We start from the raw sequence: 21,244 nt of genomic DNA, 5'->3' as shown, positions 1-21,244 counted from the left end.
TGGTGGCCAAGGATGGAGGGGAGGGCAGCAGGAGAGCAAGCGGTGGCCTGGGCAACCTGTGGAGCCACTTCATGGGAGACCCTGATGTCTCTACCACAAGGCCGTGGGGGGAGGTGCATTAGCAACCTGAGAAAAGGGGGGAGGTACCTTGGCGACCTGAGGGAGAGGTTGGCGTGGGCAGGGGCAGAGCCCTTCGTTTGTAGCCAAAATGTATATGCTAGAGAAAGTTGAACTTTCTGTTCACTTGCTGTTTGTAGGAAGATAATATAGGCAAGGAAGGAGACTTTGGAAAACTCCAGCATTTTGCATCCACAACTGAATTTATTTGAAGAATGGTACCTGTAACTCCATTGTTTCCTCAAATTTCTTTTTTTCTGCTTGTTCAAGTTTTTCTTTCCAGGCCCTTTATTTATCAGGGAAATAAAATGGTGGTTCAGCATTACCCAACAGAAAACGTTATTATTTTGCAAATGTCATTTTGAGGCTAACAAAATGAGTACATAATCTAAAGAAGATTGGAGTTACTACTAGGGATGGAGGAGAAATTCAGTTCATTTTGCATTTAAAGCCGAATTTATCAAATTCTCACTTCCTGAAACAATGAGAGAACTGAAACACAGCCATCCTTCAAAATTTGTACTCACACAGATTTTGTGATGTAGTTCCCAACCAAGCAGCGTTTACAAAAATACATATATATTAGGGGAAAGAATGAGCAAAATAAATATATTGGTGAAAATAACATACAAAAATGCATTATATTAGGAGAAATTGCTTGCAAAAGATGTGTACATTATTCAGAACTGCATACAAAAAATGTATTAGGAGAAATTAACACTAAAATGTTGAAGAATTTTCATGAGGTTTTTTTTTTAAAAAAAATGCAAATTGGTGCAGAAATGTGGAGAACTAAATTTAAGGTTAGAAAGATGAAAAACAGTTCTTTGAAATCAACAGATCATTCCACCCTAGTTAACACTGAACAATCTTTATATCCTTACATACTATTGGCAACAAAGTTTAAGCAATTAAAGATCATCATCATAACAGGAAATTTAATAAGAACATTGGATAAATATAAAGAGAATTTGAAATTGCCAATAGCACCAATATTTTACTTGGGAGACTGTTAAAAGTGTCAATAGGAGTAAAACATAGTATCGCTATCTAGAGATTAAAAACTACAAAACTTACAAGAACTGTTCTGCCTTGGAGAACCAACTCTTTTTGAAAAGATACTGAGCAATAAAAAAACTATAGCAAAACCTGGTAAGATCTTTCTAAGCCATCATTATTAAATAGAACAAGTGAAGAATTTTATGAGAATTTGGGTGCAAGACCTAGGCCATTCTATAATCACATCCTATCCAATTGTGTCCATTTTTGCTAAAAGACTCTTTTATCCAGCAGAGGCTTATGGATGGGCAAGCAGATTCGCAGGGGGCCCAGAGGAAAGGGGAGAATTAGTGGTTCACTTTCCACTCATGGAAGCCTCCACCCTTATGCTACATAACAACTACAAGTAAATTTTAGTTGCACTTAAGAGCCACTGAGATTAATGTGGAAAGTTAGCCATGACTTACAGTCTCACTATGGGATGCAGTTGCAACCAATAGTTTAGTTCCAAGCCAGTGCATTTGTTATTAATTATGTGTAATTTTTATCCATTTATAATAATTAACTGTATAGATTACAATGGTACAAAAACAGGATATGGGGGAGACTTTCCTTTAGCAATCTATGTTATTCAGAATACCATTAGTACTACTACCTTTGCATCTCTGCCATTTCCCTCTCTTGCTGGTGCAGCTTCACTCTTAAAGATGTTATTTCTTGCATATAAAGTCTTTGTTTTTCAGGATCAACATTTTGAAAATTCTTCTGAGCATATTTCAATTTTTCAATTTCAGCTTTCAATTCTACAATTTAACAAGAGAGCTCAGCAACTAGTCAAAGTTTACCGGAAGATTTACTAATATATGTGGGAAGTATGTGAAGATTTATCCTATTAAGAAGTCTACTGAAAATAATTACTGCAAGATTAAAACAATGAATGGGTTAATTCCAAAAAATGCCCGTCTGCATGCAGAAGGCAGTTTTTATTCACAGAAGGTCTGCTGCACACCTTATCCTCGAACATTGTACAAAGCAATATAACAAGGGCTGCAATCCTATACCTATACCACTGAATTCAACAGAACTTAGACTATGCTCTAAATGCAAATATGTTCTCATGCTTGTGCAAAAGCTTGTATACAAATCACTGCTCTCCTTTGAACATAACAGTAAACGTTGGCGTAGTGCTATAAGGACTAGCCTCTGCAAGACTCCTCCCCTCCCAGTAGTCACCATGAGTTTAGAAGCTGCTTCCATTTTTAACTAATCACTTAGTGTTATATCCAAATATGGACAAACTGCATTTTGTCTTAACTCTTATTTACTAAAACAAGCAAACTTCAAACTGTAGTTTATGAAGCAGACGTGGAAGCCTCAGATTTCTACCTTGTGGCTGCTCAGGAGGAAGGGGGAGTATGCAAGCCCAAGGTTCACATAGGCTTTTCATCATAATATTAAGCATGACTTAGTTGAATACAACCCTAACTCCTCCTCAGAGTAGGTCCATTAAAATTAATTAACCTAAGTTACTTATGCCTATTAACTTCAATGTGTTGACTGAGTATGAAAAGCACTGAATACCAGCACTGCATGATTTCTTGTACAAACTCTTTGGCACAGTGTTAATAGTTTATTTTCCTTCTACCTTTAGTTCATTGGATCCAACGTAATATACTTTTTGCTCCACACTTATGTTATTAAGCAGGGACAGGAAGCATGGAGTCCTAACCCAACTTACCCAGAAGTAAGCACCACTGAACTCAGTGGGAATACTTCTGAGTAGATGTGATAAGGATTGCACTGGAAGTCATTTTTATTTTAGATCACCCTGGTTACTGTTCAACTTGTGCATAATGCTATACCATGGTGTGCAAAACTTAACTATGATCTGTTTGTCCATGCAAACCTAGCTCAGCAGACTCAATGTGGCTTGTTTTCTGCCAATAAACCATGATATAAAGCAGGGGTAACTAAGTAGTGGCTCTCCAGATATGGTTGACATATAACTCCATCCTCCCAGACCAATGGTCATACTGGGTATGGCTGATGGGAGTTGTAGTCCAAGAACATCTGGAGGGCCACAGGTTAGCCACCCCTCATGTAAAGCCATGGTTTGGCATCATGCCCAAACACAACAACATTGCTTCCAGAGCTTGGAAAAGTTACTTTTTTAAACTACAACTCCCATCAGCCCCAGCCAGCATGGCCACTGGATTGGGCTGATGGGAGTTGTAGTTCAAAAAAGTAACTTTTCCAAGCTCTGCCCTTAACCATGATTTGTTTGACCACCTTGCTTCAGACACTTCCTTAACTTACAAAGACACAAGGCAAGGGCAGCTAGAGAACAAACCACGGCTTGTTTGTCTGTCTGTAAGACAACTCATGGCTTGTTGAAAAAACCATGGTTATAACAAACCATGGCTTATCATGATATGTAGACTCTCACATTAAAGCTGCAATACTAACCATTTTTACTAGGAAGCTAAGTCCAATTGAATACATTGGGATTTATTTCCAAGAATGCACAGGATCTAGCTGTGTGGGCATAGAATATGATATAGGCCATAATCCAGCACAGTTGCATTTAAGTCCCATTGAAATCAACAAGGAAATCTATGTTTGCATAGCTGTACACTTGATTAGAGCCACTATATTTGCAGTTTCAAGGTTGTCTTTGCATTAAAACCAATTATTTGATTGTAATGCAATATTTCCATTGTACACCTAAAAATGTAAAGTATGTATGTAAACAACACATCTTTGCCAACATGTGTATCACACAGATACACTTGCCAGGGAGCTGTGGTGAACTCCAAGCTATCAGAAAGTATTTTGCATAGCAGGCTACCAATGAGCATGTTAGATACTTTCCCTTGATAAAAAGTCTTTGGAGCAGGCATTGCACTGAGGCAGTGTTATCACAATATCATATAAAATAAAGGTTCTTGCACTTTTGGTTGGTTTCAACTATTATTATTATTATTATTATTATTTAAATTGATACCCCACCTTATGGCCAAAAGGCCCTCAAGGCGGCTTACAAAAAAAACATGAATATAACAATACATCAATAGAACATAATACATCAATAAAAACACAATTCTCAAAATTAAATAACAAATAACATTAAAAGCAAATTATTGAGCAAGTGTTACTTTAAATACTTGCTACAAACTTTAGTTCATGAATTGATGCAGCCTTCTTTCTGATCACTCCCTGTTGAATGTACACTTTGGGAGAAATCTGGGAGCATCCTAGCATAGGGTGTGAAATGGCACTTTAAGTAAGAAACAAAATTACTGGTAAGCTTACCTCTGATTAACTTAGCATTTATGTCTTCATTGACTTTGGCAATGTTGATTATGAAACAAGCTTGCTTAGCATATCGAAGAGTACTAAGCGTTTCCTCTATATTGCTGGCAGCAGGGCTAATGGTGGCAATCATAGCAGTTTTTGAATTTCCACCAAGACTTTCCTTTAACAGCCTTCATTTGGAAGACAATAAAGGGACAATGACTTTTCCCAATCTGAATTTGTTTTAAGACTATATTTATTTTCTGAAGTTACAACAAAGTACCTGTTTTGAACATGTTTACAGAATACAGTCATTTGTGTAGATCAGAATAAGGATGCCCAGTTTCTTCAAGTGTGGAATCAGATCCATGCCCTGCACCTCCCCACCCAAGTGGGGCTTTTACCATCTGTCAATCGGGCACTAGGAATAGAGCTTTTTCAGTGGTGGCCCCTAGTATGTGGAATACTCTTCCACTGGAGATACGGCTTTCTAATTCCCTCTTAGATTTTCGTCGACATGTTAAAACCTTTTTATTTCGCCAAGCTTTTAATATGTAAACGGTACTGTTTCATTTAATGTTAAAAATTTTAATTGATTTTTAATGGACATGTTAACCGATTTTATGAGTTTATTTATATTGTATGAGACTATACTGTTCGCCACTTTGAATTCAGTGAACGAAAGCGGGTTATAAATCGGCAAATAAATAAATAAATAAATAAATAAGTGGCTTCCCCCCAGCCATGATGTCATCTTCCACTGCCCTCCAGACTAGAGAATCCTGTCAGCTAGTGAAGAGGATGAGCCAAAGGCATCTGGTTGTTTTGGGGGCATCTCTTAAGACGACTCTTAAACTTCAGTTAGCATCCCTCCCAGTAGTGGAATAGACAGATGCCCAGAAGCCTGTGCATCATTACAAAGGGCCCTTGGATATCTCTCTTCAAAAGGCTGGAAAGTTGGAGCCGGTAAGCAACCTAACTTGGTGAACAACTGTTAGGCATACTTCATTCAACTTGACCTCTGCTGCTTCCCAAGAATTTGTTCAGTAAACAGCACAGCCTAGGCTGAACAGAGCATTGCCTCACCCTCCCAGCACTTAAGAAATGTTTCAAGAACCTTCAGAAATAGGAAGTATTGGCTGGTTGCTAGTGCTAGTTAGGTGCAAGCATCGACTCTAAAGTTCATCTACCAGATATTAAGGCATTATCCATTTTTGTTATGTGTACGAATAATCCATTCAGAATAAGATAATTGTGCTCTACCAGCTGTAGTTTTATGCCTTCTGGTATAATTCACAATCACTTTGAAAATTATGTTTGGGTATCTAATATATAAAGATTAGCTCTAGTCCTCAGTGCTGAAGAAGTTGCCCTCTGAAGTTCAAACTAAACTATTTTTACTATGAAAGTTTTACTTTGTATAATTTGTAATACCCACAAAAAACAAACTCATTAACCTATACTTATTTTGCTTGCAACCTGTTTTCCCTTAAAAACATGGTGTACTATTACATCAAACTGAAACCCTAAATCCATCTGATTTAAATGGGAATAAACATATAATTCTATAATAGGTCTATTCGGAGTTCAATGGGAGTTACCCCCAGGTAAATGAGTCTAGGACTACAGAACAGAGTGGGGCTTATTTCTGAGCAAACATGCAAAAGATTGCTGTTAAACACATGCTTATCTCTTCCACTGAAATCAAGAAGTCTTACAAGTGCTAGGTTTGATAGCATCATGTCTGTTGGAGGTACTGAGGTATTCATTTTTTCTTCATTAGTTTTTTTCAATGAGAGACACCAGTCAAGATCTCCAATTCACCTATATGTCCCCAAAATTACCCTCCTCAACGATAAACCTCCCTGTTTATCAGCAACCAACTGCAAAATGGAACAGTAAAATTATTCATGGTTTCTGTGTATTAGCTCAGTTCCGCTGTCAGGAAATAGAAAAAGAGCAGGCAAAAATGACGGGGGGGGGAGTGATTTGATTAAATGAGTCATAACTGCATCAAAACCTTAGAGGGTATATAATTCCACTGTTTGCTATCACAAGCTGTGTTCCTATGAAGAGCTGCTAGTCTCAGTAATAATTCAATACCACCAAGAAAGGATAATTACAAAATACCAAGCAGTTTTTAAAGAAACAAACAAACCCTTTTGTCCCATAGTATATAAAATATGTACATACCATGTAAGGACAGATTCACGATATGGAATGAACACCTTCTTCCTGCTCTGATTTTGCTCAGACAGTGCAGAAATAACTTTCCCCAGAGTCAATAGGGATTTATTTATACTTACACCTTCCTAAATAGAAGAGGAAAGAAACCGTCAATATCATCAGCATATTATGGCCTAGTTTCTCTACAGGCACCACAAGTCGCCATTCTCTTCGCTTGTTATGGCACATAGACCTGAATAGGTTGGCTAACATCACTGGCATACCAACTATATGTTTCTTATTCATAATATTTATCATAGTCATGCTTTTCTGCAGTATAGACATGTCAAACGTGCCTAAACCCAGCTACAATATTGCACCAAGCCATTGGACATCCATTTCCATTTGCTGTTCAGTCCAGAGAGGTGGAGCATCCCCTCCATTTATATTCAATTCTAGGCTACTATTCACAATTTATTGCCTAAATATGATGAAGACATCCCACTACTTACCTCACTATCAATATTTTCCAATACCCAACTTGTTATCTATATCTAACAATACTATTTTCTGTATTTGAATGTGCACGGATGGAATACACTTAATGAATCTTGTTCACACATTTGGTACAGGAAGAACAGTGTCTTACAATCCACTACATATGGGCACATGAACAGGGGGCATATATTCTGAAGTTGCACTCTGGCATGTCCCTTGTTATGGTTTCTTCATACCAATTCACAGAATCACATATTTCAGCCACTGTATTGACAGGAGCTGCTACTGAAGAACAGTAGAGATAACTAGGGACATTACTTCCTCCCCATGGCTATATGCCCAGGGAACATGTGTCCCAGGGACACTTGGGCTGTTCTGTGCAAAAACATTTTCAGACAGCTGAACTGGCCCATAGGGTTTTTCCTAATTTTGATTGAGAAATGAGATATAGTGCCAGGAAGCTGTAACAAGGGATATACCCAATTGCCACTGCAGAAAATATGCTCCTGATCTGTGCATATATAGTGGATTTTCAAACAGGGAGCACAGGTGCATGGTAAAGCACATGCTTTGCAGCCAGAAGGTTTCAGGTGTAATCCTTGGCATCTCCATTTAAGAGGATCTTAGGTTGTGCAGACCTGGGAAAGACCCCACTGAGACCTTGAAGAGCCAGAGTAGATGCTACTGAGCTAGACAATTCAGGGGTCTGACTCTGTATAAGATGACTTGAGTATTCCTTCTTGTCTTTCAGGTGATGCCACAACATTACAAGTTATGCTACAGAAAGCTTTGCTAAACATGGGGACCAGTTACACAGCTCATTCCACTGGGCAGTTGCCCAGTGCCAATTTTCTGATAATATAAGGCCCAGCAGAATATCATATATGCATTTTACCTTCAGCCTTTCTCCACTGGTTTGAGCTATAGAACACCGTTCACTACCTGCTAGGTCTATTAGATTAACACGACTAATAATTCTATGTTCACGTTCTTCCTTTTCCACGATATCTGTCTAAGATAAAGAAATGACTACAATTAGATATCTGTACCCTATATGCAGTCTGTAAATTCAACATCAAAGCCAAACATCACCATGGATATTTTCATAACCTAAAAGAATGCACAAATTTCTCCTGAACATGCTCTAATTCTGCAATGTTTAAATTTTCATAAAATAGCAATAGCATCAACGGGAAGCTAATGTTTACATTATGTTTACACTAGAAAATGAAAGTATAAAGAAACATTAGAAGTATGGAATGCAGTCATCCTGCCCATGCATAAAATGCATGTATGCATTCTTCCATTTGGCACATTAAAGAAGTTTTGTTGATGCTCAATAAAGTCAATTAACAATGATTGTTGCTTTTTCAAAAGAAAGACACACAATTATAATCCATCATAGATCAAAGAGGACGCTGCCTTTCAAGACAAAGGGGTAACCCTCCTTCTCAGCCAATTGTGAGAATTTTGCTCCCACAGGGTAAGCATCCTCACAGCCCAATTCCTCCCCTGTCCCTCGCAATCACTTTTGTGCTCCAGAAGATAAAAGTGAGCACCTGAGCAATACTCTTGCAGCATGAAAAACAAATGTGGAGCTCCCGGTGTGATTTTGGGCTGATCCCAACTATTTTTCTACATTAGTAAGAGGTGCCCATATTGATGAAGGGCCAGCCCTTCTCCTACTCTGCCCTCCCTCTCCCCTATCACTTATTTAGATTGCTTTTGGTGGCTGATATTGATGGGGAAAATATTACTCATTTGAGAAGACTGCAATAAAAAAACCAGTAGGTTGCATTGATTATAGATTTAGAACAGTCACAAAATGAGAGTGCAGGGGCATCTTAGTACAAGTAGCCTTTCCACTTGTCCCAGACACCTTGAGATCCAAAGCATTCTTTCCTAGGTTATATAAAAATAAGTGAATTTTCTAGTCAATGTCTGTTAAAATGGATTATTATCCATTTTATTAAAAATTGTTCCCTTTTTGCAAAAGGGAAGGGGAATTTGTGGGAGTTTATAAAACCTACGTTACAAAACTTCATTAAAAAAATAAGTTTAAAAAAACACACCCACACAGTACCTTTGCTTGTGTCATCACCAGGGTAAAAACAGAATGAGATCGAGAACTCTTGTCATTCATTCCTGTAGCAGCAGTAGCTCTGTGCTTATTTCCTAACTGGAGCCAATTCTGATAAAAAGAGAGGATGAGAGAATTTTGAAAAAGTACATTGAACATCATGAGGTTTTTTTAAGTCTCTAGAACAGCTCAAGCTAACAAAAAAATAACTATGATTTATCTAGATTTTCAAGCTGCCATTAGGTTAAAAAGGCTGAACACATTTGATACAGTAGGATACTTAAATATTAAAAACAAACACATCATTTGAAATCATTGATGGAATCCCTTGCTCATCCCCAGCCACTAAATGTGCAGTAGAATTTTGCTGACCTTGCACATGTAAATCAGTAAGTGGATCAACCTCACAGAAACTAGTACAGCCCTTTCCTCCCCTGTTGGGTTGCTGCTGAGCTGCTAGTCATGTGCCTGGACTGTACACTCCAAGGTGAGGCCTTCTGCACATCTCCCAGCAACTCATCCTTCGCCAGAGCCTTGCATATGGCTCTGCTTCTGCTTTTTCAATGGTATCTTGTACATCAGGTTCCTGGGGAATGGCAAGCTGCTAGATACGTCTAGGGCAGGTGTAGAAGGTCTCACCTTGAAGGACTTAGAATGGCCATCTTGTTACACACCAGTAGGAATCAGTGGAGAAGCAAAGGACTGTACTATCTTTTATGGGAAAGCTCTGCACACAGTGATAAATGTGCAGAGGTGGCCAAATTACAACCTGCATTATTTTGGAATAGACATTTCTATCTGAACTGCAACCCCAAAACCCTCTTGGCAATATTGATTTTATTGTAGAAATGGCTGGGTGCTTTCTATTGGGTTCTATTTTATTTGTATTTAAATTAGTTGAATGTCACTTCTGTCATTAACAGATGCACCTCAAATAATTGAACAACACATAAATAAAAACAAAGTGGTTGATAATTTCTCACAGGGATGCTGGGGGAAATGGTAAAACCAGAAGTATTGATCCTCCAAGTATCTATTAGTACAAGGATCTACCAAAAAAATTAATTGCCAGTTCAACTATTTTAGTAGTTACTTGTATGGAAAAACTCCATTACTCTATAATATTTTATTTACCATCACTGAAAAACTCCATTACTCTATAATATTTTATTTACCATCACTGAAAAACTCCATTACTCTATATTTTATTTACCATCACTGAAAACTAGTAATATAATTTCACACTTTAATACATACTCATACAACAAAAATCTCACCTGAACATCCAAGTAAGAGTGAACAACATTCCTAGAAGAAGAAGAAGAAAAATCTTTTGGGAGGGGAACCAAGATCTAAGCATATAAACACAGACCCAGACCTACAGTGCATTCAGCTTACATTTATACACCAAGAAGCTTCAGTGAAGCCCACAGATACCTCAGAAAAGATGGATTTTCCACACATTTCCAGCAGTATCATGGCCCAGGTACGTACACCTCCAAGAATGACACCCCACACATTCTTAGAAACTCACTGGAGTTTACATTTGGGGCTCTTTATTGTAGAGAAAGATGAGCAAGAGGTGGCATGATATGAGTGTATATTATGTATGGCATGGAGAAAGTGGATAGAGAAAAGTTTTTCTCCTCTCAAAACACTTGAACTCATGGATATCCTATGAAGCTGAATGTTGGATGATTCAGGACAAATAAAAGTATTTCTTCACTCAGCAGCACATAGTTAAAGAGCTTGGAAAAGTTACTTTTTTGAACTACAACTCCCATCAGCCCCAGCCAGCATGGCCACTGGATTGGGCTGATGGGCGTTGTAGTTCAAAAAAGTAACTTTTCCAAGCTCTGGTTAAACTTTGGAATTTGCTCCCACTGGATGGCTTTAAAAGAGTATTAGACAAATACATGGAAGACAATGCTATGAATGACTACTAACTATGATAGCTATGTTCTTCCTCTACTGTCACAGGCAATACGCTTCCGAATACCAGTGGCTGGAAACCACAGGAGGGGAGAGTGCTATACTCATGTCTAGCCACGATGGCTACACTGTGCCTCCATAGTCAGAGGCAGCATGCTTATGAATACCAGCTTTTGGAAACTGCAAAATGGGAGAGTGCTCTTGCGCTCAGGTTCTGCTTGTGGGCTTTCCACAGGCATCTGGTTGGCCACTGTGAGAACAGGATGCTGGGCTAGATGGGCCACTGGCCTGATCCAACAGGCTATTCTTATGCTCTTATTACATGGGAATCGATATTCTATTTGGTTTGTGGGGCGAGATCTCTAGCAGTGTTACAAAATGTGAGAATGAGCAGAACGTTTGCAGTCCTGCTTCTATAGGAAAATGGCATGACTGGGATTAATATTAGACAAAAGAGCAGAAGAGTCTGTGTGGGGCACACTAAGGACTGAAAAACTGAGTAAGAAAATGAAGTTAAGAAGAGCAGGGACAGGGTGGCTGAAGGAAGGTTGCAGCACAGGCAGTCGACTGGGAAACAAGAGTCTGAGAGGACAGTGGGTAGAGGAAACAATATGGGAGAAAGAAAAGTAGTAAACGAGAAAGAGTTCATGAGAGACAATACTGTAAAAAACCTTGTAGGGTCAAAGGCAGTTTGGTTGGGTGAGGGTTAATTTCACAATTTATTTGAAACAACCAACATATTCCTTGACGGTAGGCCTTTAGTTATGTTAATAACTAACAAGCCCAAGGCAAGTCAGAACACAGACATCTGTAGAAAAAACAAAAGTGTAAAGGCTTACACTGTGAGGTCTTCCACGTAGGGTCCAAACACAGGATGTTCTCTTACACGAAGCTGTTAATCAGAAAAATGCTGATTAGAAATCTGATTAATCAGCCTTACAAGCTTACAAAAGATCTGGAGCACATTTTTGGAACTCTTTACTAAGGCACAACACAGGGACCAAATCTTCTTTAGTATTTGTTAATCTGGGACCCCAGCACAGCACTGACACTCACAGCCTAATCCTTATTTGAGCATGTGAACCTGAGCACCAAATACCATGCCAAATGACCGAATGTCTGAAATGAAAATGGTGTAGCTAAAAGGGGCATGGAACAGAGGAAAACAAGAGGCTGTGCTGTTTTATTATAACAGTGTGAAAACTAATCGCTAACAAAAAAATAATAATTTTTTAAAAATTTACATACTAGAACGCAACTTTTGAAAACCCTCAAAACAACGCAATGTAGCTGTAGACTACATTTTAAAAAATCAGCCAAAACTTTTCACTTCAAGCATCATATTAGGCCAAGTAGTATGCAAACAAAGCTTGAAGAAACAAAACCAAAGAAAGAAAAACAGGAAATTAGAACAAAATAGAGGAGAAAAGCTAAAATCTTGACATCCAAGTAGGGGCTCTTTAAATTGACTCCTAGCCAGCTGGAAGACCCACATGGGGGTGTTGCATCGTGCAGCAAAAATGCTACTGAGATCCAAAGCTGGACATCCTATTTACATCTGTCTACATAATTCACTGAAGCTCTAACGTTAGCCTTGGAACAGATACACATCTTTCTATGATTGCAGCCACTGAACAGAAACAATCTAATTCCTGACAATTATGAGACTAACCCACAGTCAGAATTAAAATGTGCAGAATATAAGTAGTTACTTACAGGTTGTTTCTTTGGTCCATTTTCAGCTTTGAAGACTAGCAAATCATGAATCTTTTCATTGTAGACTTCGAAATAGCTCATCTCAACATGATAAGCAGTCTAATTAAAAAAACAGTTATGTTCTTTAGAAAAATGTTTTGGTTACATGCTATCTACACACAGCCACGTGAAAGCTATCTTTAACTTGGCGAGATCCCACTCTGCAAGAGAACATGGGTGAATGACATAGCCACAAGGATGGGCAAATTGCAGGTTTCTCTTTCACCCTATCTGATTGCTCCTGGCAGAATATAAAAAACTAGTTCTGTTCTCTACCCCAACCTCACCTCTGCTCTCAGGAAAAGCAATGAGTCAATCAGCCCCAGCCATGTAAGCCTTTAACAATCTATTCTCACAGCCCCCATGCAAAGGTTGCAGAATACCTCCAAAAAGCATTGCTGCCATTATGGAAATCATAAGTCACATGAACAGCAGCTATGAGGAAGTATAGATTCACATTAATAGTACCTCCACAACAGTGATGCCCAACCATGAACCTGAAAGAGTCTCCATGTGCTCCTGAAGCAAGTTTGAGGGCTGCCATGATAAAGTGGAACAGTCCTCAGTAAGTACAAGAAGAAAGGTCATACCACAGCAATACCTGTTGTGTTTCTTTTTCTGCAGTTTGAGTAAAGAGATCTTCACAGAATCTTGGTATTATTCCTCGTTCATCATCATCAAATCCCATCATACTGGAATGACAAATACTGCAATTACAGACTCAGATTTTAACTCTGCAAATGACTGCTTTTGCTGTTAACCTAGCATTAATATGCAGGAGGTACCAGGTTTAAAAGGCAACCAACAAGCATGGCCAACAGCCAGTGGTGATAGGAGCTATAGTTTAGCAACATCTGGAGGCCTAAAAGTTCCCCACACCAGGTGTAAAATGTTGTAAAACCCAATAATATTTTGAAAACTTATTAGTCACGTTCATTAGACCAGCCAGGAATATTTAGCCACTTTCTCTCCACCTCTGATGAAAATTGGTGTAATAGCAAAAATAAGAGCTTTTGAAAAACAAAGTTCATGTGCATACCCTAGAAACAATACAGAAAGAATTTGTCAAATTATATACAACCAAGTTTACTAAATATGACTTTGCTGGTACATATCTAAGAGGATTTAGATAACTTAGAGTATGACTTACCGCTTACCCATAGCCGCATGGTTAAGCCCATTGCAGCCTCTCTAAGAAAGGTGACAGAAGACTATGGTGTATTTCATTGCATAGTTTGAAGTCCTGACAATCCACATCATGTGGTAAACTTTGGCTACCATGTGGCTTCTGGTCATGTAACACCATGCTACATTACTGGCAGAAGATATTGGAGCGATATGATTCATAATCCCACAACATTTTATATAGCACTTTCAAAGCACTTCATACATCATCTCAGCAATTATTACAACCACCCTGCTACATAGACCAACATTATCACCACCCTGGGTCTCTTGCCAAAGGGTGGTATATAAATTTAATATATATATATATATATATATTACAGCTGTCACTTGTCTGAGGGAAGAGCCAGAGCTCAGTGGTAGAGCATCTGCTTTGCATGCAGAAGGTCCCAGGTCCAATCCCCAGCATCTCCAGGTAGGGATGGAAGAGAGCCCTGCCTGAACCCCTGGAAAGCAGCTGCCAGTCAGTGGAGAAAACACTGGGCTAGATGGACCAATGGTCTGACTCAGTATAAGGCAGCTTCCTATGTACCCGGTGAGATCATGGCATACATGAGGTTTGAACCAAGGAATTCCTGCTTTGGAGCTTAGTCTATTAGACACCGTGTTACCCTAGCTCACTAGAAAAACACAGTCCGGGAGATAGGTGATATTTCAGTTTAAAACCTCTTCATTCACTTAATATAATTTTTTCCAGAGAGATTTGAGTAGATTTCTCTCCATACTGTTACTTTGGCTTCACTGAAGTCAGTTTCACATTCCATTAAGTATTTCATTCACTTAACAGACATACAAGGAAGCACTTGGAGGCAACATATATTCAGTGCTAGCAGCAGCAACAACAAAAACGCAACACTTCTGATCCAACTTACGTATATGACTTTCCAGAACCAGTCTGTCCATATGCAAAAAGGCAGGTATTGTATCCTTCAAAGGCTCTTTCTAAGAGAGGTACTGCCAAGGATTGATATATCATCTCTTGGCTTGCAAAATTATGACATTTATCAAAAGACCAGAATGAAAAGTCAAAAGTGAAACTGTATATTTGTTTTGTATTTGGATGGTGCACAACAGTATCTTGTCCAGTCATGGAAACCACTTGGAATGTTTCTTCATTCTTATCTCTGAATAAAAGCATAAAATAAATGTTACTTATAGCGGAGGCAAAGGAACAAGACACTGAACATACTCGGCTTCATAACCATCTAATAAATCAATGTTAATCTTAAATCGTCTAATTGATGTTGTGTGATAGTATTTGTTAATTGTGCATTAGCCAACATGGATTTTCTATGCTAATTACCTCCTAAAATAGTTTTTAATTTTCATTATATACAAAATGTCAGTATAACAGTTATATTGATCAGCTATACTGAAGTTTTAGACACTGCACTGCTGTACAAAATAGTCCTAGATTGAAATAATTCATTAATATACTGTTTAGACTCCGATGCTAACATATGTGTAACTAAAACTGAAATCAGTAGGACTGGCAACAATATAACCACATGTAGAATTACAGTAACAGAAATTTCGATATAGAATATACTTTCCAAGATCAAAGGCTAAGTTACCAATATAAACTCTGGGGTTGAAAAAGCATTGCAGATGCCAAGTTTCTAAAATGCAAAGCTAGCATCTGGTAGTTTATAGAAATAATTCAGCCTTCTGCAGACCTGGCACCTAAAAATCAGAAAACAGCTCATAAAAAAATTCAAAGCAATCCTTTTTTAAATTAAGATCAACCAAAACCTCACAAACTGTAAGCAAACTTTCAAGTTCTCAAAAACTCTTCACCAGGCTAAATATTAAACAAAATAAGGGAAGGGGAGAAAAAGCTGGACATTGTGGGTTGTATCCAACGCTCTACACGCAGAGCTCTGCATATGCAACGAGACCTCCCCTTCCTCTCCCACAAGCCCTCAAAATCTGCTCCAAAGGATTCTCCAGCCTTCTGGAGATTTATAGTGTGTGCAGAGAGCTGCAGAAGAGAGGAAGGGGAAGTTCCATTGCACAAGCACACGTCTGCTGTGCTAGTGGAACAGTAATATTGCACATAGTCCTAAATTGTTGCCCCCAAAGTCTGCAGTTCATTAAAATAGAGTCAAGGAGTTATGCAGAGGTACTTGCATTAGCCTCACTTGATGCAAAATAGACCCTGGGCTACTGGGACAAGGAAGTAATAACAACTATTCTCCCCATTTTTGAAAATGTAAGATCTAATAATTACTCAGTTGTCTCCAGCCCTAATCAGAACAAACAATGCCTTACAAAGCAGACAGCACAGTAATCTTTATACAGAAATCAAACTAGGTAATATTATGTAGTGCAAGTGTGGACTATAGCTCCCATCAGCCCCAGCAAGAATGGTCAATAGCCAGAGATGATGGGAGTTGTAGTTCAGCAACATCTGGAACGCCAAAGGTTCTCCACACCTGATTTAGTGTTTGGAGAGTATGTTATGCAACTCAGTATCTTGGTAGAAGGTCATAACAACTTTTATAATTTCAGACATGAATCCTAAAGAATAATGGTGATATACCTGGTACTAAAGGGTCGTACTCTCACAGCCACAGTCACTTTGCTGTTTTCTATTTTGAAAGGGTCTTCTTTACCACACATGTTCTGAATTAGAGTATCTTCTTTCAGTGAAGCTATTTGTTGAACATACATGGTATTTTCTTGCATCCCATTTAGAGGGAACTCGTTAAAAGTACTGGCTTTCTTGGTTGATATTGTTTGAGGACACAGTGTCTTATTCTTTATGATGGAGACAGCAGGGCTATTGGCAAATTTAATTCTTTCTGTTGAATCTTTTCTTGGTGTCCTCAGTCTTTCCAAATTTTCATTTTTAATGCATCTATTTTGCAGACTTTCATCTCCATTTTCCTTAATGAAATTATGTTTTTCAGCTAGTTTTAATGCAGATATCCTGTCGTCAAGTTTTGCTATTTTTAAGAGCGATGATCTAGGAACCTTGTTTTTACTCTGAGAATTATCAACAACTGTCCTATATTTCAAAGGTGTGGAGCTACCAGTACTATCTGAACCATTATGATTAAAAAGTTGGTCCCTTTTCACATCAGGGGTTTTTTTTACATCTGCAAGTCCTTTAAGTGACAGAAGACTAGTCTTAACAAATGGGGCGTCAATGCTCTTGGCTTCTGGTTGAAACAAAGTTTTTCCACTTTTCTGTGGAAGAGGCTTTGCATTTTCTACTCTAGCTTCATGGATATTTGTTTTGTGCTTCTCAGTTGATCCAGTCCTCATGCGGCGCTGTAGTGTCAACCTCTTTTCTGTTTGTGTATTTTCACTGTTGTGTGTTGTATTTGTATCCGATTGTTCTTTGCTTGTCACAGTTCTTCTTTGGAGAGTTGGCTTGCCTTCAATTGCAGGCACAGCTGAGGCACCAACCAGTTTGTTACAGGCAGAAAGCACATAGGTTGTATTCATTTCTTTAGTCTTACTCAGGGACTGTGACAGCAGATTGCCTCTCTCAGTCTCAGATACATGTGAGGTACACTGCTGTCCAAACCTGTTTCTACCCAGGACATTTTCCGGGGGATACTTTTGTGAAGAACCATCAAGTGCACTAATATGGTTTCTCTTAGGAATAGTGTAGATAGGCATTGAGGCTTAAAGCAAGCTGCAACGGAAGGACCAAAATGATCTCACACAAGCTCTTCCTGAAGGGTATACTCAACTTCTAAGCTTATTTTCTCTATAATACAGGCAGAGTGTATTGCCATGGGATCTGTTAAAAAGAAGAAGAAACCATTGTTATTCTAGTGTATACTCAACTATTCTCATGTGGGTAATATACCAGATCCTGTTTCCTATATTCACCACAAGAAGTGGTGATGGCCACCAACTTGGATGGCTTTAAAAGAGGATTAGTCAAGTTAACAGAGGATAAGGCTATCGGTGGCTATTAACCATGATAGCTATGTTCTACTTCCACTATGTTGGTATGTTTCCGAATACCAATGTTTCTGAATACCAAGCGCTGGAAACCACAGAAAGAGGAAAGAGTGCTGTTGCATTCAGGTCCTGCTTGGAGGCTTCAGTAGGCATCTGGTTGGCCACTGTGAGAACAAGATGCTGGACTAGATGGGTCACTGGCCTGATCCAGCAGGCTGTTCTTATGCAGAAGGTGAAGCCTTCTTCGCAGGGTGGATTATAGCATCATTTCAAATAATTTCTTTAAATAGATTTTTAGATTATATTTTAACATCAAATTGATTTTGTTTAAACTTCAGTTACACAAAATTTTACTTTTAAAAAGCACAATTTGTTTCAAAATGAAATTTGAATTCCATAAAACATGATCAATTTTACAGTTAAAACTCCATTAAATACCATTCTATCAAATATAACTGAATGAAACCATGTATTTCTATGGAAAAGGTGGGAAAACAGAAAAAATATTTTACTTACTTTCTATTATATTCTATTATGATATACCAGATCATGTATTGTATTTGTTATTACAGCAAATTATGAATATTTACAACTATAAAAATAGCAGCATGGACATTTACTTTCCATCTCATAGAGAACTGATTTGTTCAAAAATCATTATCAGCTTTTGTTCAGGAAAGTTCTGAGTACTAGGCTTACAATGCAGAACATCTAAATCTTGATCTTTGACATCAAGTTAATTATCTTCCTTAGAGTCCTTGCATGCATACAGAAAGCCACACAGAAATTAATCTGTACATTGCCTCCTTGCCTCCAAGCATACATACTGTAGTGCAAAAAAGACAACTGAACTACATGAGTAAAAGATTTGTACTATCCTCCTAAGATAAAGGGTCGATTTAAATCTATTATTTAAATAAGACTTATCCATTACTTTAAATTATTATTTGACAGTTGGTGTTGGAGGGTAGGATCTTTCCAGGATCTGTGATGAAAGGAGAACTCCAGAAACAACATTGCTAAAACATTTGTAGCTGAGCTCTTGCCCCATCCAGCCCTTCCCATTAGTTGGCACTATTGTTGCCAGAGGGGAAAAACGTGTTACTGCCCATCTTGTGTAAATTCTCTTCCCATATGAGAATCAGGTGCTGTGAGTAGACTGGTGCAAAGTCGCCAAGGGAAACCCACATTCTTCCTGCCCACTTCTAGCCATCAATCCAGTTCAGGTTATCCTACTCAGAAACTTGTACAAATCCCATCCCTATTCAGCTGCAGCTGTTGGGAAAGGGCAGTGCAAAGTGGGCGAGGTACCGGCCTAGAAGTGATGGAAGAGATTCCAGCTTGGCTACGGTGACTTGATTTGCAGGTAGGGGTGAGCAGCAAGCAAGTTCCCTCAAGCAACTTCTTTCTGACAGTGCTTCCAATGATTGCTGCAGGTTTCAACAGGTGGAGCTAACCCAGCAGCATCCAGCTAGGAGGGTTGTTTTGTTTGTTGTTGCTGTTTTAATGCTTTTAGCCACCTTAGTAAGCATTGGAAAATAAAGGCAAGGTATAGACCAAGTGAATGATTGGACGTGCAGCCTGTTTGAGCGTAGGCAGGAGGATAAATATTTCTACCATTTCAGTATATGTGCCATTTGAAAGGGAGGTGGGAATTCTGTAATTTATTAGTGAATATGGCTAGGAAACAAATATAGTAGTCATACCAGGGCAACACTAACAGGGGAGACAGGGAGTTATCACTAGAATATGAATTTTGTATCTTCTATTATGGCAGACCACTATCAATAGATCAAACTGCCTACGCCACCTTGAGCTCCTTGGAGGAAAGGCAGGATATAAATGCAATAATAAATAAATAAATCTAGTTCTCATTCCAAAAACTGTCAACCAAATCCCCCTGGGCACCAATAAGCGAGACATGAAGTTAATGGCTATCCCTTGTTATTCCCACCAGATGGTATTCAAAGGTATACTACCTCTGTACACGGAGGCTCCAGTTTGCTAACACGGCTAGATTTATAAGTAGCAGAATTTTTAGAATGAACTAAATATCACTGCAGAAAGAGTACCCTAGAGTTAGAAGTGGAGAGCCTGTAGCCCAACAGATGTTGTTCAGTTCTCATCAGCTCTGGCCAGTACAACCACTAGTTAGGGATGACGGGAATTGTAGTTTAACAACATCTGGAGGATCTAATCCCTTTAAGAGAAATATTAAGAGCACGTCTTAGGGCTGAGTAGGGTTTGGTCCGCTACACGTGAGGGGGGGGTGCAGAAGAGCACATAAGATATCCGCTTGAAATTAACGACACTTAGTTTGAGTCACTACAAGAACAACGTCCTCCCTATTCCCCCCGCCCCCGTTAGAAGAATAGCAGAATCCACCATAACAAAAGTAAAAGTCTCTAGTGAGGAACGAAGAGGAAGCAAAAGGCCGGCGCTTTCCGCAGCAAAAACTCTACACATCTCGGCAAAATCCCATCTCAAAAGTAGCGCCCTGAAGAAACACCGAGAGAAAGAGCGGCAGAGTTACCTCTCAGAGACAGGGGAGAGATACGTGTGTAGAGGCGACCCCGTCCAGCGTCATGACTCACCCAGTCCTCAGGTGATCAACCAACAGACCATCCGTCAGTAACAACCTCTAAGTCTCTGTTCGAATGCGCCGCCGCCGGTGGCTATTGGTTGAGACTGACGATGACATCATACGCATCCTAAACGGAAGTGAGACGCAGAAGTAGCTGAGATGAGCAGTGAGGCTATAGCGATATTTCTGGTTCCCAGCTGCACGCGGCCATGTGAGGGGTAGCTAATGCATATAAGACAGGGTACCATAGACATATGGAATAGACAGCAAATTCCCTTATTCTGCATATGGCAGTGGTCCAACGAGTAAGGGTTGGTGTGACGCTAGAGTCATAGAAAGAGCATTAAATAGACTAGGAAAAGGTGGAATAAACCAGGAGAAGCAGCTAAAAGGCATTCGTTGCTCTGTTTTCAGTTCACAAAGCTGTGTGTGTGTCTTTAAATCCAACTTTATATTTTCCTTGTAAATATTTGAACATAATTTTGATTTTCACTAAAAATGGCCGCTGGAGCCACACTGAACTTTCTGAATGCCCAAACATCTATAGAAAGCTAACGATGGTCTGTCCTAATAACTTCTTCACCCAGTACTCTATAGAAATATTCTGCCATTCTAAACGGCATCCAAATAAATATGATGCCACGCGTGGAATACTCCAGCCCATTCGAGTTACAGGATGCTGCACAGCTTTTTCTCCATTTCCTCTTGGGCAC

The 21,244-nt window shown here is 39.0% G+C and overlaps 1 protein-coding gene across 3 annotated transcripts in view; it reads right to left on the bottom strand.

The window, feature by feature from the left end:
* Positions 1 to 20,615, bottom strand: part of KIF14 (kinesin family member 14) — a 64,627-nt gene extending 44,012 nt beyond the window's left edge. For 2 of the 3 annotated variants that reach the window (XM_061633926.1, XM_061633929.1), the window contains exons 1-13: positions 20,481 to 20,615; positions 16,569 to 17,780; positions 14,899 to 15,150; positions 13,443 to 13,533; positions 12,803 to 12,901; positions 11,926 to 11,978; positions 10,432 to 10,462; positions 9,158 to 9,265; positions 7,970 to 8,086; positions 6,604 to 6,722; positions 4,429 to 4,601; positions 1,772 to 1,919; positions 340 to 403 (exon numbers count right to left, since the gene is read on the bottom strand). In XM_061633926.1, the coding sequence (XP_061489910.1) occupies positions 340 to 403; positions 1,772 to 1,919; positions 4,429 to 4,601; positions 6,604 to 6,722; positions 7,970 to 8,086; positions 9,158 to 9,265; positions 10,432 to 10,462; positions 11,926 to 11,978; positions 12,803 to 12,901; positions 13,443 to 13,533; positions 14,899 to 15,150; positions 16,569 to 17,656 (2,343 nt within the window). In that variant the 5' untranslated portion in view covers positions 17,657 to 17,780; positions 20,481 to 20,615. The remainder of the gene's footprint in view (positions 1 to 339; positions 404 to 1,771; positions 1,920 to 4,428; positions 4,602 to 6,603; positions 6,723 to 7,969; positions 8,087 to 9,157; positions 9,266 to 10,431; positions 10,463 to 11,925; positions 11,979 to 12,802; positions 12,902 to 13,442; positions 13,534 to 14,898; positions 15,151 to 16,568; positions 17,781 to 20,480) is intronic. The other variant, XM_061633928.1, reaches the window with a different exon arrangement.
* Positions 20,616 to 21,244: the final 629 nt, after the last annotated feature.

The sequence above is a fragment of the Rhineura floridana genome, chromosome 6 (genome assembly GCF_030035675.1).
Source record: "Rhineura floridana isolate rRhiFlo1 chromosome 6, rRhiFlo1.hap2, whole genome shotgun sequence".
In the NCBI taxonomy this organism is placed as follows: domain Eukaryota; kingdom Metazoa; phylum Chordata; class Lepidosauria; order Squamata; family Rhineuridae; genus Rhineura; species Rhineura floridana.
Note: the sequence above shows the minus strand (reverse complement) of the source record. Positions and strands in the feature narration are given on the sequence as shown.